This window comes from Rhea americana, unplaced genomic scaffold, assembly GCF_003343005.1.
Source record: "Rhea americana isolate MKP2758 unplaced genomic scaffold, rheAme1 scaffold_178, whole genome shotgun sequence".
NCBI classification, from domain to species: Eukaryota; Metazoa; Chordata; class Aves; order Rheiformes; family Rheidae; genus Rhea; species Rhea americana.
In genome coordinates, this window is record NW_028185905.1 from 1,618,963 (window position 1) to 1,635,790 (window position 16,828).

The 16,828-nt window shown below is 43.3% G+C and overlaps 1 protein-coding gene across 6 annotated transcripts in view; it reads left to right on the forward strand.

Moving 5' to 3' along the window:
* The first annotated feature begins 88 nt into the window (after nt 1–88).
* The window catches only part of PPIP5K1 (diphosphoinositol pentakisphosphate kinase 1), a 52,798-nt gene continuing 36,058 nt past the window's right edge, over nt 89–16,828 (forward strand). For 4 of the 6 annotated variants that reach the window (XM_085301560.1, XM_085301554.1, XM_085301556.1 and 1 more), the window contains exons 1-14: nt 89–267; nt 4,659–4,827; nt 5,148–5,322; nt 7,906–8,101; nt 8,209–8,299; nt 9,353–9,438; nt 9,682–9,836; nt 10,780–10,881; nt 11,125–11,286; nt 12,322–12,443; nt 12,895–12,996; nt 14,249–14,335; nt 14,766–14,841; nt 15,371–15,480. In XM_085301560.1, the coding sequence (XP_085157686.1) occupies nt 5,176–5,322; nt 7,906–8,101; nt 8,209–8,299; nt 9,353–9,438; nt 9,682–9,836; nt 10,780–10,881; nt 11,125–11,286; nt 12,322–12,443; nt 12,895–12,996; nt 14,249–14,335; nt 14,766–14,841; nt 15,371–15,480 (1,436 nt within the window). In that variant the 5' untranslated portion in view covers nt 89–267; nt 4,659–4,827; nt 5,148–5,175. Of the gene's footprint in view, nt 268–4,658; nt 4,833–5,147; nt 5,323–7,905; nt 8,102–8,208; nt 8,300–9,349; nt 9,439–9,681; nt 9,837–10,779; nt 10,882–11,124; nt 11,287–12,321; nt 12,444–12,894; nt 12,997–14,248; nt 14,336–14,765; nt 14,842–15,370; nt 15,481–16,828 lie in introns of those variants that run through there. The other 2 variants (XM_085301555.1, XM_085301558.1) reach the window with 2 other exon arrangements.

Genomic DNA, 16,828 nt, shown 5'->3' on the forward strand with positions numbered 1-16,828 from the left:
CGCTGGGCCGGCTCTTGGGGCGGCGCGGGGAGAGGCCGCGCCGCGCCGCTCCTGCCAGCCGTGCGCTTCTCCCGCGCGGGCGCGGAGGGTGGCACCGGGTGGACTTGCTCTGGATTGACCTGCCTGTGTGCCTGTGTTCTAGCTACGCGGATGCAGTCTCGTGCAAAACTGGCACTGGAAAGAGTCAGTATTTGAATTTACTGTTCTGGATTTACTTCTCTGTATTGAACGTCAGTGTAAACACTCCTGCCTTGATGTAAACCCAAGGTAACTTTCACTTCGTGCAAGGTGGTTACTACTGTCTGTTTCTCATGGGGCTGATGGGGGGAAGCACTCAGCTGAACAGCTCTTACAGAGAAGTTTATGTACGATGAATGAACTCTTATTTTCCTGCTGATAGGCTCCTAGACAGCCTTGAGTCTCCTTCGTAGAAGTCTTCTGTGAAATGTGAAAGAGCTGAATTGTTACTGTCTGTACCTCATTTGATGTGTGAGGAAAGGGTATATGTATATGAATAACCAGTCTACAGAGTAATTGTCAGTGCTGTGGTCTGAAAGGATGGGTTAAAAGTACAGGCTGCAGTTTGTGTGCTTATAAAACAAAACTAGCCAACATATTAATCCTCCTTAAATTAAAGGCATGCATATTTAAGCTTGTTTCTATTATTTCCCTTTAAAAAAATGGGAGAATTATTTTATGCTTCAGTTCATTAGTAATTTTTTTATTTACAATTGTAATCTCAGAAAAAACTTGCTGGTGTAAAGTTTCACATTTAACAAATGATCCTATGAAAAAGACAAGATTGGGTCTCCTATACTTGCTATGTGAGCAACATGACGCTTGCTCAGAGGTAGAAGTTATAAGCCAAGAGTTTTTACTAAATTTGCAAACAGCAGCGCTTTCTAGCGGAAAGAACTCCTCCTAATCAGGAAGTATGAGATGTTTTAACCACTAGTGTATTCTGTGTTTGAAGTTGCTGATGGTTTTGGAATTACTGAAAATGCCTCTCAGACAGAATTGTACTTTTAGAATTGCAGCTTCGGTATTCTGGTTTTGAACACACTGAACTACGCAAATAGAACATGGCAAGCTTGTTCTAATACACTAAGTCCAAATAGCTTTTAATAATTAACTCTACAATAGTTTTGAAGCAATTAAGAGTTTATGCCACTTACTTTTTGACAAGAGTACATCACCTTTTGCATTTAAGTGTGTAATTAACCTTTAATACAAAGCCCTTATGACAAGGGATTAACTCTTTAGGCAAAGTTACTTCACTGAAGCCTAAGCTTTCAGTGTGTTTTAGTGCAGTTTTATAGAGTTCAACAAGACCAACATTAGTATTTTCTAAAATACCAACTGTGCATATTCATAAAGATTGCAGTGTTGCAGATATTTGAACTGACTTAAATCAGGCTGAGGTTCTATAAACTAATTTATCTTTGCCACCTGTTTGCATGCAGTGGTGTCCTGTGCTCTTCTGACCTCTGGTCAAACGCTTCCCGTAGGTTCCCTGGAATGCACTAGCCTAGTGTCCAGATCTAGATCTGCCTTGTCTACCTACCTCTTACAGGGGCTGCTGCTAGCGATGTGGCCAGGCTTGTTTGGTTGCTGCATGCCACAAGCAAAGGCAGCTCTTGTCCTTCAGCCCTCCACAGTAGGGACTGCACTTTCAAATCATGCAGCTGCACCTGTAACAGGCTTCATTAATAAAATCAAAAGAACTTTCAATAGTCAATGCCACATGGTGTGCAAAATTCTTTGCTTCTAAGTTTTTGGTATTTCAAAGTGGGGCACAAAGAATAAATATCTTAATCTGTGAACACCCTTAGCTAAACAGCACCAGAGTTATCTGCTGGGGAACCTGAAAACATTTTATGGCCTCATTTCTTGTTCCTAATACAGGGCAGTCTAGAGAGCTGAAGAATTAGTCCCAGAACTCTTAGGACAAGGTTTACATCTCAATTTCAGATTATGTGTCAGCAGCTAATGATTGCCATTAGTTAATTACTTTTGGTATGATTGTGTAGCAGATCTTAGGTGCCCTTGTTGGGAGGCAGTGCAAGAATGTCTGTAGTTGTAAGCAGCTGGTATACATTTCCTCGTATATTTGTGATGGGATTAGGAAGACAGAAGAGTCTATACTCAAAGCTGTAATCTTGTTTAACTGAGGTTTTTATGTGTGTTCGTTGGTTGTTTTTTTTTGTGTGTATGTGTGTGTGTTGGGGGTGGGGGCTGCGATAATGTTTTTAACCCTCTCAGCAAATTCAACCAGCAGTATTTACTTAACACTTAATTTTCTCACTATGGTTTGTGAAAGGTTAAGAGACCTGCAGCACTCATGGCCCATGGGAACTGGTCTGAATGAATGAAAAAGATGTGAAACCATGTGTTCATCAGCATATGTATTTGAGAAGCAAACATGACTACTTTCAGCTCATTTCACAGAGCTCTAGGTTTGGATAAAAGAAGTAGCAGTGAAGGTGTGGGCTGAGCACTATGCAGGAACTCTGCTGGTACTATCCTGAGAGAATTTGCCACACTTCTGGCAAAATAAGCTCTGTGATAACCTTGCACTACATCTAATTCAGTCATGGCTGCAAAACCTGATGTTACTAGCATTTGATACCAACCAAAATAGTGCTCCATTGTCTACTTCCCTTTAAGGGTCATGGTCTGTTTGAATTTTAGGTGCCTTAATTATGCCTGTTGATAACAATGTCAAGAAACTGTGTACTGGCTTCATAGAAATCCAGAAAAGAGATCTAGTTTGAACAGGAAGCTGGAAAAGATTTTAGTTATCCTGCTACCCCTTCCCCACACCAGAAACCATCTGTGAGATAACAAGGCTTTCACTGTCGACACCAGTGGGATTACTGATACTTCTGTGAGACTCTAGCTTTTTAGTATGATGTATTGTGACCTATGGGAATAGCTACAGAGCAAAGTAGAGGCTTTTTTTTTCTGGAAGAGAAGCAGGAATGTAGAGAACCTGTTGCTTTCTTAGTTCTTAGGGCAAAAGGTTTTTCTGCTGCCTGATTTATTGTTCAAGGAGGGAGATGAAGGGAGGGACCCTGGAGAGAACAACCCTCCTCCTCTTGCATGGTTTATTTCAAGTACACTGTCAGCTTGAGGGCTGATGATTTCGTGCTGAGGTCTCATTCTGTGCTAACATGCTGAGGCAGCGGAGTCCAGGAATGAAGATAGTTCCTAAATAATTTGGGAAGCCTACTCTTGTCCTTGTGTTGTATCAGTAGGACTGAGAGGCACACGGTGAAAACTGCCTGTACAGCCTGATTTACCAGCACTGTTGCCAGCACCAGTAGATAGTACTGATGGTAAACTACAGCTTTGACCCTTGTTAATTTAGACACTCTTCTGTTTTGAATAAGCACTGTGTCTTAAGGTGCATATGGGAGCACCTAGGACTTGGCTTTGTGTGCAAGCAGAATGTTGGAGTGAGCTAGCAGTAACGCTGAGGAGATCATCCTTGATATGGTAGAAGCAAAGTTTGGTCTTGATGTGTCATCTCTCTGGTTTCTGTTGTGTTGGTGTGGGCTACCCCAATAGATCTGGTATGTTAACTTACAGATGTGCCATCTCTATGTGTGGCTTTAGGGCTGTTGTCTGGTGCATTTCTGCTTCAGTGATCTCTCTGAGCACTTACCCGTTAAATCAACTGTCCTTTCTGAGAATATGCACAGCCTTTCTGTGTAGAGACATACTTTATTTTTACACTTATTTCCAAAGGGATTTCACAACCAGCTGGATTGCTGTCTGTGTGTTTGATTCTTTTGCTTGTTACCGTTCTGCTCAAATAAATTAAGTCAGTCTCCCTCTCTTGTTCTCTATGAAGGGGTTCTCATCTACTGTGAAACTGTGGTGGCAGCAGGCAAATTTCATTTAAATAGTTTTCTCTGCTTGTGAAGAGCTGGCGGAGATGATGGCAAACTGATGGAGTTGTAAGTGGCAGAACAGTGTCCTGGGGTATACTGGCTGTAAGGGGTAGTGTGCTTCTGAAGAATAGGAAATGCAGTAGCTGTCAGTCTGAGTAATGCTGGAGATCATTTAAGAGCATGAGAAGCAGTGTCCACTCTTAGCAAGTGCTTAATAACACAATGTGTTTACAAAGTCCTCTTCTCAACATTGCATGTATTTGTACAAGAAGAATGCTTTTCACTGTTTTATGGTCATGGAAAATAATATAAATGACAACTGCTTGACACTTATGTACATGCAGCTTTTGGCAGAGGTGAACAGCTGTATCCTTGATGCAAACAGGCCATACATACTGTGTATTCAAAGTGTCACTTGTGCAGCAGAGTGTGCTACTACATAGATGATAGTGCAAGATGCACTCCTTTCCTGGTGTGTGTGTGTGTGTGTGTGTGTATATGTATATTTATATAGCATAGCTTGTATCTTGATAATCAGTGTATGTGGTCACACAGGAAATCAGAACTAGCTTGCAAACTCGAGGCCTTGATCTACAGCCCAAACTACTGCTAGCTTGCAAACTCAAGGCCTTGATCTGCAGCCCAAACTACTGCTGTTGCTTACTCTGTGTCGTCTTTCCTTATCTAAGAGTTGTCACTTCTTCCTTTTCCTTCCTCCACCAAACTCGCACACCTCTCAGATTAACCTTTTTGTTATTGTAGGTCGTCTTGAGCTAAGGGAATGAAAATTGGGATTGGAAATTCACCTTTGTTCTCCTAAGCTTCATCCAAACTTCTGGAGTCACAGTTGAAGTCTTTGGGTGTATGAAGCCGCAAGTGCATCCATTGTCCTAGTCAATGATTTAGACAACGGACTGGAGCATGCATCATTGTAAGGTTTAAATATTTCAATGCTAGTAGTGACACTGTCCCTTTCCCACTTGCTGCAAATATGTTAATTGCGCAGTGGGGCTGCCCATGTAAAATGGTTCTGGATCCTCTACCCTGGCCTGTCTCTGAGAGTCTCTTCCAGTATCACTGGCTCCGACTCCACCTTTGCCCAAAGGCTTTCTTCCTCTCAACTTGATTCTCTCCTTTTGTGCTGGGCAGCCTATCCCTGGGTTCATTCACACCACATCAGTCCCTGACCTGCCCCTGGCTTGCTCTGGTCAGAAGATCATTCTTACCTATTTTTGTATATTATGATTCCAGAGCGGGATGGTCGGCCACCAAGGCTACAATGTCGTCCCTGACGACCTCCACTGAGGGAGAAAACTCCACTCCCAGGTTTGTTGTTGGTGCCAGGGATGATGAGACGGACTTCCTCGGATCAAACATGAAGACAGATGAAATCGATTTCTTTGAAGATGATGAGGAGGAGGAATTGGTAAGGAGATCCTGGCATTCTGCTTTGGAGCATCTTTGCAGAGTTTCTGGGTCTCAGCCAGATTTTGAGTGGTTACTGTGGAGGCACTAGGCTACATGGCATAACCATGTGGAAGGGCTGTTTCATCCTTGATGGGATGCACTACAGTATCATACTGTCAGACTTAGTCTCTCATAGTCCGGTATATCTTAGCCGTTTTGCTTTGCAGGTCTTTCAGGTACAATAGTAGACAACTTTGTCCTGGCAATTTAGGCCTAAATCTCTTATGAATCTATTTTACTAGAGAAGTTTTTGAGGAGAACTCTGGGAATTGTGAATAAAGAAGTGTCTGCAGATTTGAAGTAGTTCTTCTTTTCTATAATCTGCAGGAGCAGAATGCAGAAAGGAGAATCATCTCCAGCTTCCGACTGCTATTGGCCCTTATTCAGCCCACTCTTCTGGTTTCCCACAATGGCACTTGTTAGGGGCATTTGTTCAGAGATCCTTCTGTTAACTGAAGTTTTCTTGCTTCTTAGTGATCTGAATGGACTGTGACTCATGCTAAACTGCACTGACATAACTTTAGGATAGTATGTAGTGGCCTTGCAGAATTTTAATCTACTGTTTTCCTGTCCATTTTATTTGGTATATGATGCAGCCTTTGAGGGCCAATACAATTCTGTCCTGCAGCATAAACAGAAAATGTAGTGGGCAGTATATACTGACCTTCTCTTTCAGGATGGCAAAGTAGCTCTCTAAAGATAATGCAGAGCAAACAGTGAATAGGTGGGACTTGTCTCTGCAAGACCTACTGGCAAGGGCGCTGCAGTGAAGTAAAGAAACTGATCTTTTGCTCTGTTGATTTGACTAGAGCTTATTGTTTTAAGTTAGGAAGTGGTGGTGTGTTTTTGTTTGTTTGTTTGTTTGTTTTTGGAATGGGTTGAGCAAATTATTCCRGAGTGGGGTGGAATGTGCGACACTTTGCTCCTGAGAAAATCATCTGTCCATCCCAGAGAAGCTCTGTTTGGTGCTTTTAGCATGTTAGAAGTAACATTCCTTCTGGGTAAGAGGAGCTGCTTTTTCCCGATGTGGAAGCTCTACAGTGTTGCATGGTGATCTGCTGCCTGTTCCAATACAGAATTCCAGACAGAAAATGCGTTAAGGATGAACTATATCAGCAGCCCATGGGAATTTACCTTTAGGAAGAATTCAGTGATATCGTATTGATGTGCCAGTGATTGGAGTGGCCAGTGTTTGTATTTTGAGGTAGTTGAGACTGTTTTTTCTTTTTTTTAATCTTTTTTCCTTTCTCTTCAGCTCAGTTCTTTCCCTATAAGTTGTGACTTGTAAGAGAAAGAGGCGACTATTTTTCAAAGAGATGTCAGATTGGAAACAAGAGTCCGATGGTCTCTGCTGATCAGTCTAGCTTAATGAAGTGGAATTAAGGAACAGCAAAAGCAGGAAAAGTATAGGGTGGAAATACAGAGCCAAGACTGAAATCTACTGTTTTGCTGTGTGCTGTGTTCTGCACAAGGGACTTGGGATGCTGCTTTGCTCCTGGTTGTGTGAGATGCTGGGACCATATGCCAGTGCAGCTGCTGTTCACATTGCCGCTGTACTCTTTAAGTCTCCTTTGCAGTTCTGTTATTGACCTAGGAACCATAGGGGCTCCCTTCAAAAATACACTGTTACATACCTTGATGCTGGATGAAGAGCTACATAGCAGATAGGGCGAAGGAATTGGAAGCCCTTGGATTTCGTAGATACTCTTTGCTGTGAAATCTGAACCCTTGGCTTTGGGAGTTGCTGCAGTAATTCCAGAGGTCTCAGTTTATGGCTTGAAGCCACCATTCTGTGTCTTGAAGCCACCGTTGTGTCTTGTGTATTTGCAGTCCTGCATGTATCACTTTAGATGACCTTACTGAATTTAATCTTGCCTGGGCCAGAATTTCTGTTGAATACACCCAATCTGAGTTTAAAAAGTCAGTGATGGAAAGTTCTAACAGACCTTAACCTGTTTCTCAGCTACTGTTATCAGTGTTTTTAAAAATGCATGCCTTTTCTCTAATTATACTTATTTGACTTCTTTCCACTAGATCTTGCTGTACCTTTGTCAGGTAGATGGGAAAGTCTTCTGAACTATTTCTCTTCTACTCATAGCTAATGCTGTCACTTCTCGTTTCTTTTCTCTCAGATAAGAGAAACAGGCTGAGCTCCTGGAGTCTTTTACTATACAGCATTTGTGGCTCTTTTTGGAGTCCTCCTAACTATATCAACAGTTTTTGTACAGGATTCCAGATCCTGCTGCTTGTTCAAGTGCCAGATACTTCTTTCTGACCTTAGCATTAGTGTCTAGAAAGAGGAAGACATGCATATTACCTGGCAAAGAAGCAGTTGTTTTGGAATGTTTCTCTGTGACATCTACAAGTGAAATCTAGTGGGAGCTGGAAGTGTACATAGATTTGAGTCTAGCAAGATCTGGGAGTGGATGTAGTTCGAAGAAAATCCTTCATTTATTCCAAGGTGCTGTATTTCTATGCTGTTGTAGTTTGAATTCAGTAAAGTAGCTGATCCTGTACTAAACTACCACGTGTCTTCCCTTAGCCACCYGAACGGCAGATTGTGGTTGGAATATGTGCCATGACCAAAAAGTCCAAGTCAAAGCCCATGACGCAGATTCTGGAGCGTCTGTGCAAGTTTGAGTATATCACAGTGGTGATTATGGGGGAAGATGTTATTCTGAATGAACCAGTAGAGAACTGGCCCTCTTGTGACTGCCTTATCTCCTTCCACTCCAAAGGTAAAAAATCTGTGTGGCAGGCCTTATCCTATCTGAGATCTGGGCAAGGGAGTTTTCTTTCATCTTTTTCTTTTTTTGCTCCCCACCCCTGCCACCCTGCATTTCAGGATTCCCACTGGATAAAGCAGTTGCTTATGCCAAGCTGTGCAGGCCGTTTTTGATTAATGACCTTGATATGCAGTATTACATCCAGGACAGGTAGGTGTTTGGGATCCTCTGAAGCCTCCTCCCTCTTCAGCTGATTCCCCTTTTCAGCATGTTGCGCAAGCTTCATCTTCCTGGCTGTAAGCAAACAAGTGGTGGGCTGGGGGAAAGATGCTTTGGCAAAATGGCTTCTAGGGGTTGTTCCCCCTAACATGAGGGAACTAGGTTTCAGGGTGAAACCACTGAGACGTGGCATATTTTATCTTCTTATGCAAATGCACTGTAAGGCAAAACTGAGTGAGTTAAGAGGATGTGATCTCACAGGATGAGACTGGCATGACTAAGACAAAGACTGGTCTCTGAGGAAAAGAGCCAAGTAGTGGGATGAGACTCTGGGGAAGAAATTGAGAGCAGCAAGGCCAGGCTGAGGAGGGAATATTGGAGGGCGTATACCCCTCCCTTGAAGAGGATATATTGGTCAGACACTTCAAGAGGCTTTTCAGTCAGCTCTTGGTAAGTTAAGTTGATGGATTAAGTCAGTCAGAAGTCAAATGCTAACTTTCAGTCATGTACTTCAGTTCATATAGTCAGAGTGCTTTGACCGCGTGTGAGTAGCACTAATACCAGACACCAAACTTCACATGTGTCTTTGGGCTGTGGGCAGCATTCCTGCGGGTGTTGATAGACACCGTATGTTCTAACTCTAGTGAGAGAAATGCAGCTTCCCCTTTGACATCAGGTGTAAAGTAAGGCATGGGTGATGGGCAACTGAATGTGACAGCACCCCTTGAGGGGGCACATCTGGATAGCTGACATCTGCTGGGTATTTTGCTGTTGATTGGGCAGGTGCTAGCAAATGGGTGTCCCCATTTAGGCCCAGCAGAGGTCTGCTCTGGGATGCTTCCATAAGGAGTAGGGCTGAGGTATGCCCTGTAGCTTGTGAGTCTCATCTGGAGAACACATACTGAAAGTATTTGCACAGTTTTGAGACTTTCTTGTGTTCATTTGACTTCGTTTTTTGTCAGTGAAAATGAAGCCTTTCCCTTGGTATGTACTGAGGACCTTCCAGACCCTTCTGTTGATCCTCACTGTTTTTGTCCTCTGCAGACGGGAAGTATATCGAATTCTTCAAGAAGAAGGAATAGACTTGCCCCGCTATGCTGTGCTCAATCGAGACCCTGATAGACCAGAAGGTAGGTGTCCAGGCTCTGCTGAGAGACATTTTTGCATACTGTACCATTTAAGATATTCTGCAGAGACCGGCACTGATAATGAGCTTGAACAGGCCTGATTCCTAAGTTTGTCAACTGACTTGGACACTGGTCGAAGGCTAAAATGCTGAAGTTGGCAGACTAGCCAGGACCGAAGGGGGTCAGCTCTGCAGTAGGGCTGTTTGCCCCCTTACCTAATGTGCTGCTGCTGTGCTTTGTCTTCAGAATGCAACTTAGTGGAAGGAGAGGACCATGTGGAGGTAAATGGAGCTGTTTTCCCAAAGCCATTTGTAGAGAAGCCAGTCAGTGCTGAAGACCATAACGTGTATATTTACTACCCAACCTCAGCAGGTGGAGGCAGCCAGCGGCTCTTTCGGAAGGTGAGGAGGGCTCCAGCTTTGCTCTTGGGACCAAGAGATCCATGGGTCTGAGACCTGTATAACTTCAGGATGGAGTTTTGGGGAAGGGAGAAGGAAAGTCTTATTTTAGGGTAGTCTATACTTTTGTAAAACTTACAGTTAAATCCCATCTAGCTGGGAATTGCAGAAACACATATTCTAATGCTAGTACTGACTACACTTTTGCTATCCTGTGTTTCACCTGTGTTCTGTTTAGCAGTCCTTAAGAACTGTGTCCCTATTGAACTGTATACTGTCTTTTCCAGATCACTACTTCAGTTTATAAAGATTTTTTTTTACTTCTGTTCTTGTCTTCTAGCATGCTTGCTGTCCTCCTCAGCTTAGTGTAGCTTATAAATGCAGTATTTATTTCTAGATTCCACGTGAAATCTGTGTCTGCCCTTACTTCCTCTGCTTTACCAGTGAATCATTAATATCTATGGAATATGATTTTCCAACTACTTATGCATCTGCTATTAGTAATCCTAAAATGATCATTTGCTTAACTTTTATATATAGGCATATCACTTGAGAATGTATCCAAAGTCAACTCCTGTCTGTAAGATCTGTTGCACTGTGCTAAAAAAAAGTTACATTGATCTAACTGTGGTTGGTCATAACTTACTATAATTTGTTTCTTAGCTAGGCTCCTTACCTTTTATGTCTTTATCCACTGTTTTTGTTTCATATTCTTCCAGTGATTGGAGTCAACCTGGTGGTCTATGATAACTTTTTCCTCTTTAAAGCCTGGAAAATGACGTAGCATTTTGGAGTCTCTTCTGTCCTTCAGGAATTTTTGTACTGTAATAGCTGGGAGTTCTGAGAGATATTCATCTAGTTCTTTAAGTATGGGATGAAATTTATGCTGTTTTGTTCTTCCTATAGTCTCCACTGAGGTCCTAAGGTTTTTATTCTGTGCTTTCAGATTGGCAGCCGGAGTAGTGTGTACTCCCCAGAAAGCAGTGTAAGGAAGACAGGCTCATACATTTATGAAGAATTCATGCCTACAGATGGCACTGATGTAAAGGTAAGGAATACCTGTGTAGCTGAAGTTTGGGCAGTCCTACTTAGCACATTCTGGAGTGTCTGTTTAACCTGTGAGGTGCTGATTGTGCAGCTTGGATCACTAAGTGAGGAGCTAGTATTCTGCAGACCCTAACAAGAAGAATGTATGAGAGCATCTAATCTTTTTTTCATGTGTGTCCGCAATAAACTAACTGCAGCCTCCAGGAGGTATTTCTATGTCAGGTGTAACTATTTCTCTTCTCAGGTGTACACTGTTGGGCCAGACTATGCCCATGCGGAGGCTCGCAAATCCCCTGCTTTAGATGGGAAGGTTGAACGGGACAGTGAAGGGAAAGAAATCCGTTATCCAGTCATGCTGACTGCCATGGAGAAGCTAGTTGCCAGGAAAGTCTGTGTAGCCTTTAAGGTTTGTGTGTTTTCTCTCCTATGCATTCTCTCTCTGGAATGTCTACTTCCTGACTTGAACACTGGTATTAGTTTGAGCATATTGCCATTACATACCTCTGATGTGACTGTGTTCCATGCCTTGTGCCAACTCTCTTTGCCAGCTGGGTGCAGTTGGTCCTGCTGGCTCTGGCAGTTTGCTGGTCAAAGATGACTGGGAAGGCTAGAAGGCCTACAGCAGATGCCTTCTGTGCTGGCAGGTGGCTGGTGCCCAGCTTGCATCTTAGCATTTGATATCAGGTTCTAAGCATACTGCTGTCCATCTGATCTGCACTGATCCCTCCTTTGCTGTTTCATGTTTGCCCGGATAGCCTGCTTGTCTTTTCCTTGGCCTTTTTCATTCCCTTCTTGACCTGGCTTTGGTGTGCAATTGTGTTTTACTCACAGGTATGTGAGATGAATGTGCATGTAAGTCTAGGTACAGTCACAGGACCTGTTCTGCATCATCAACAATGTCAGCAGAAACAGCACTCGGCTACTTGTTCCTGGCCCTGCTGCAATCTGCATCTCATGTAGCTGTTCTGGTACAGCTGTGGGTTTATTCTGCTTTATAACTTTTTCCATGCATTGGTGGATGTCTGTGCATGCATTGCTTATTTTTTCTGCTTCTGCAATCTGATTCATGACAGGTGAATTTAGAGGGAAGAGAGGTAGGAGCTGCTTTCTTATACCCTTACTGCTCTTTGAAGTGGCAGTAACTTGCTTAATACAGGAGTTCATGGATTGGGTCCTTGATGGAGCTGTGAAGGTGTAAAGATTCCTCTAAAGGGCCTGTTACTGCTAATTGCTTCAAGACTGATGAGACAGGCATGAAATAGAAGACTACTGCGGCAGCTGTGTCTTTGGAGACACCAGCAGAGCTGAACTGGCCAGTGTATGCTGACTGGGTCTGTGTGAGAGTGCCCTCTCAGCCCTGCTTGACTTAGACATCTGCTGTCCCGCTTGCCCTGCTTCTTCATGTATGCCTATGAATCCTGTCCTCTGTTTCCTCATGCAGCAAACTGTATGTGGGTTTGACCTGCTGCGAGCAAATGGCCACTCGTTCGTTTGTGATGTGAATGGCTTCAGTTTTGTGAAGAACTCTATGAAGTATTATGATGACTGTGCCAAAATCCTTGGGTATGTAAAATCCAAGTTTTGGTGGTGGGTAAAGGAATCTGTAGCAAAGCATAATGAATTTGGAGTCCTGATCAGTATATGTTGGAGAAGTCTGCACCTGGTTAAGATGGGGACTCTTGTTCAGCAGAGGAAAGCCTGGCTTTGGGAGGAAGGGGCTTATTATTCTTAGGCCCTGCAGTTTCTGCCTGCACTGGGGTTAGCTGTCTTTGTCTAGAGCCAGGTGTGTCTTCTAGGACATTATTGGATGCTAAGCCCAACTATGGTGTTGGTAGTGTGAGTACCTGTCTCTTTTGAATGCCCTAACTAGCCCATAATGTGTTAGATGCCTCTGCAAGGAAGATGAGGCGAAGCTGTCTTTGACTCTCCCCAACCTTTCACCTGGACTGCAGGGGAGGAGAAAGAGAACTGAGGGAACGGCATTTCACGTGAACTGTGTTTTGATTTATTTCAGAAACATAATCATGCGTGAATTGGCTCCCCAGTTTCATATTCCCTGGTCCATCCCAACGGAGGCAGAAGATATTCCAATTGTTCCCACAACTTCCGGCACCATGTGAGTACTTGCAGGCTTCTCAAAAGGATCCCTTTAATGGCTGCCTAACGCACAAAGTGCAAACTGTGTCCAACAGACATACATCACCCAGAAGCACTGCTCTCTCCAGCATCTGTGTTGGTTGAGATGCTGAATACAGATGTTTATGGAAAGGCTCAGGTGAGCTCAGGAAATGGGCAATAGTTGGTAAATGAGTTGTAGAAGTGATGAATGCAGAGGAGTGTTCTTTGAAAATTGAGGCCTCCTGAAAGCCATGAGCAATTTCTGTAATTCTTTCAATCAGCAAAGGGAAGGGATTAAGGAATTACTCTGCCTGGCTCATAGGCACCACTGTTTGATAGGTAGCTGCTCAGAGCAAATGGGTTTTAAGCTGCCAGTGAAATGGGTGGAAAACTATTAGCTGAAGTATTCACATTGTACATACACTTGCAAGGTTCTCATCTGATACTGTTGGCCATACTAGCCTTCCACCACAGAAGCCTAAAAGATGAAGACAAAGATTTCTCTGTGCTCCTGATAATGCTTACATGAAGTTGGGGGAGGGGGGAACAGGTGCTACAGAAGAGATAAACAGGGAGCATACATTTATCTTTCCTGTAACATAGGATCATTTGGATAAAATTGGCAAATGCAAACTCTGCACACTCATGGGGCTTCTGGCTTCTGTTATATCTTGTGACAGTGAAACTGACAGAATCAACCTCCATTTGTCTGGGATCTTCTAAGAAATATAGATGGATATTTTAACATCTGAAAAAACAGTCATACAGCCCTTCTGAAATGAGCCAGCCTAAGTACTGATTCCTGCAATGGGTGATTGCTGTGGAATATCTCTACTTACAGCTGTTATTGGTTGATCACAGACAGGACCCTGACTGTATACCATTCTTCAGGACCAAGTTGTTTTTTTTCCCTATGTCCTTCCAAGTCGTGCTATGAGGATTACACAAGTTGGACATGTTAAACTGTGCCTTTCTTCGAAGGAGTTTGATACAATTCAGAATGCTGTATCTATAGATTCTGTAACATCTAGCCTGGTTCCAATCTGCTATAGATTTTATTTTTGCATGTCATATTATGATGCTGTAGTGCTCATGAGCCTGGTAGCGTCTGCATGCACTAATTTGACTGCTCTTGCAGCTGTAGCACTGGTGCCTGTTTTAGTCCGGGAGGATTTGCTGAGGGAAGTGAAAATTGCTTTCTAGTGGTAATGCTGGAGCTTAAGGATATATTTGTTTTTTTTTTTCCCCAGGATGGAGCTTCGTTGTGTTATTGCAGTCATCCGGCATGGGGATCGAACCCCAAAGCAGAAGATGAAGATGGAAGTTAAACATCCTCGGTAAGAACCAAGGCAAGAAGACACTGCACTATTAAGAAACAAGGAGGGCCCACCTGTTGAATCCACAAGCAGAGCAGAAGGGCTGAGTACATGGGAGACTGTTTTTTCCATGGTTCCATTCAGGGAATGCTTTCTGCTCCATTGAAGGAGCCTTCTTTTCCCATACAGATCCTGGCACTTCCTGTGTGAGTACTGGAAGAAAGAGTGAAGGTTTAGTAGGTGCTGCAAAGTTAAGTGCCGCACCAAAGGGAAGCTAGTGCCTACTAGGCTGAAAACGCTTGTTTTGGGGGGATTTCTGAAGCATAGGAAGGAGTCTTTGGGCCTACTGATTCTCCTTGAAGAACAGGGCATGAATGCATATATAGGGATGACCATCCTTGTAGCACTGGAACAGCAGAAACTGGATCAGGGTTCTTTGTTGTCTGTTCAGGTTCTTTGAATTATTTGAGAAATATGATGGCTACAAGACAGGGAAGTTGAAGCTGAAGAAACCAGAGCAGCTACAGGTGAGCGCAGCCCTCTCTGGGGTTATTGTGTGGGAGATGTAGGTAATACATATCTCGGTGCGAGAGAGTTCTTTGGGAGGGTGGAAACCCTTAGAGGGACAACAGTCCATTGCACAAACACTCCTCGTGTCGTTCCCTACCCACTGTTAACACAGCAGGATAATAGTATGACAGCATAGTGGAGACTGTTCCTGGCTAAGATGAAGACTGTAGAATGGGGACAGCCTTGCTGCAGCTAGCCTGTCTGTTGTGGTTGCCTCTGGTGAGAGAACACTCCAAGCTGTGAAGTGGGGGGAGTTTGAGGCTTCTGTTTAGTTCTGAACAGGACTGGAATACAGGGTGAGTATGAAACTGATTGGAATGTGAAAGTTTGTCATGTTCAAGCTATGTTTTATGAAATAATGTGTCTTTAATGTGTGTGCATGTGGTCCTGATGCTGCGTGGGGCCTTCTGGAAGCCTTGCAAGAGTGTGGTGGTGAGTCTGAACTAGATGTGCTGGGCACTTGAGACAGTGTCTGCTTTCCAACAGGAAGTGCTGGACATTGCACGGCAGCTTGTGGTGGAACTGGGAACACAGAATGACTGTGAGATTGAGGAGAGGAAATCCAAACTGGAACAGCTGAAGAGCGTCTTGGAGATGTAAGAGTTAATGTCTTGGGGCAACATGGGTTAGTCTCAGGGCTGTGAGTCAGCAAGGGATAACAAGGAAGATGCAGGAAAAGGAAGTGATGTAGAAATAAGCTGTGCTGTTGATGTCTCAGCCAGCTGTATCCCCAGAGGTCAGACTCCTGCATCCCCTTTTAGCAGCTATACACGGAAGATACCATGCTCCTAACTTTTTCTCCTTGGCATCAAAATGAGTGGTAGTTCTTGTTCCAGGTGTGCTTTTTAGCTAGAGAACTCATGATGAAGCTGAACTTTGTTGCAGGAATTGAATTGGAGTCCCATGGGGACCATGCAGATAGGAAGTGTTTCCATAAATTTGGAACAAATATGGCTTTACATTAAGTTGTTCTGGTGCCAGAAGTTTAACAAAAAGCACCTTGGGAAACACAAAAATATGTTTATGTCCCATTAGCTTTCATATAGCCAAAAGAAAAGACAACATGGTAGTGTTGGCATGTTAGAAACAAAAGGAGGGTTTCTGAGAGCCGTAGTTCACTGTGGCATAAGCAGGCAGTATCTGTGTTCATGTAATTTCTGTGGACCGCAGAAGATGAATTTTTGCCATGATTCCTTCCCCTATTTGCTCTGCCTATTAAAGGTGTAGGTATATTTGTGCTTATATGACTGGTAGTTTGTTTTTACTGTAACTTCATTAATTCACTTGTTAAAGTAATCTTACCAGTGTCTATCAGTACCTGAAGGGAGGGTGTCAAGGGGATGGGGCTAAACTCTTTTCAGTTGTCCCATGCAAAAGGATAAGAGGCAATGGGCAAAAATTGAACCACAGGAAGTTCTGCYTGAATGTGAGGAGGAACTCTTTTCCTGTGAGAGTGACAGAGCACTGGAACAGGTTGAGTTGGCGGAGTCTCCTGCTCTGGAGATGTTCAAAGCCCACCTGGATGCAAGCCTGCCTAACATGCTGTAGGTGACCCGACTTGAACAGGGTGGTTGAACTAGATGATCTCTAGAGGTCCCTTCCAACCTTATCAAAAAAAAAAAATTTTGTGTGTGTATGTATATATGTGTGTGTGTGTGTGTGTATATATATATATGTATATATATGTGTGTGTGTRTATATATATATATGTAGAAATTATCAAAGATTGGTTAAAGCTCCTCTGGGATACGAATGCATACAATGGCAACTAAACAGAGCAGGCAAGTAAATGAGTCTGAATTTCCTCAGGGAAGGAGGGAGTTGGGCTTTTATTTTGCACGGGCTTTCTTTTCTGCTGGCTCACAGGTGGATGTTTGTGGTATAATGTTTATATCCCTTGACAGTGGTGTTGCTGGGGAAAGTCAATGCCTGTTTTTTTTTTTT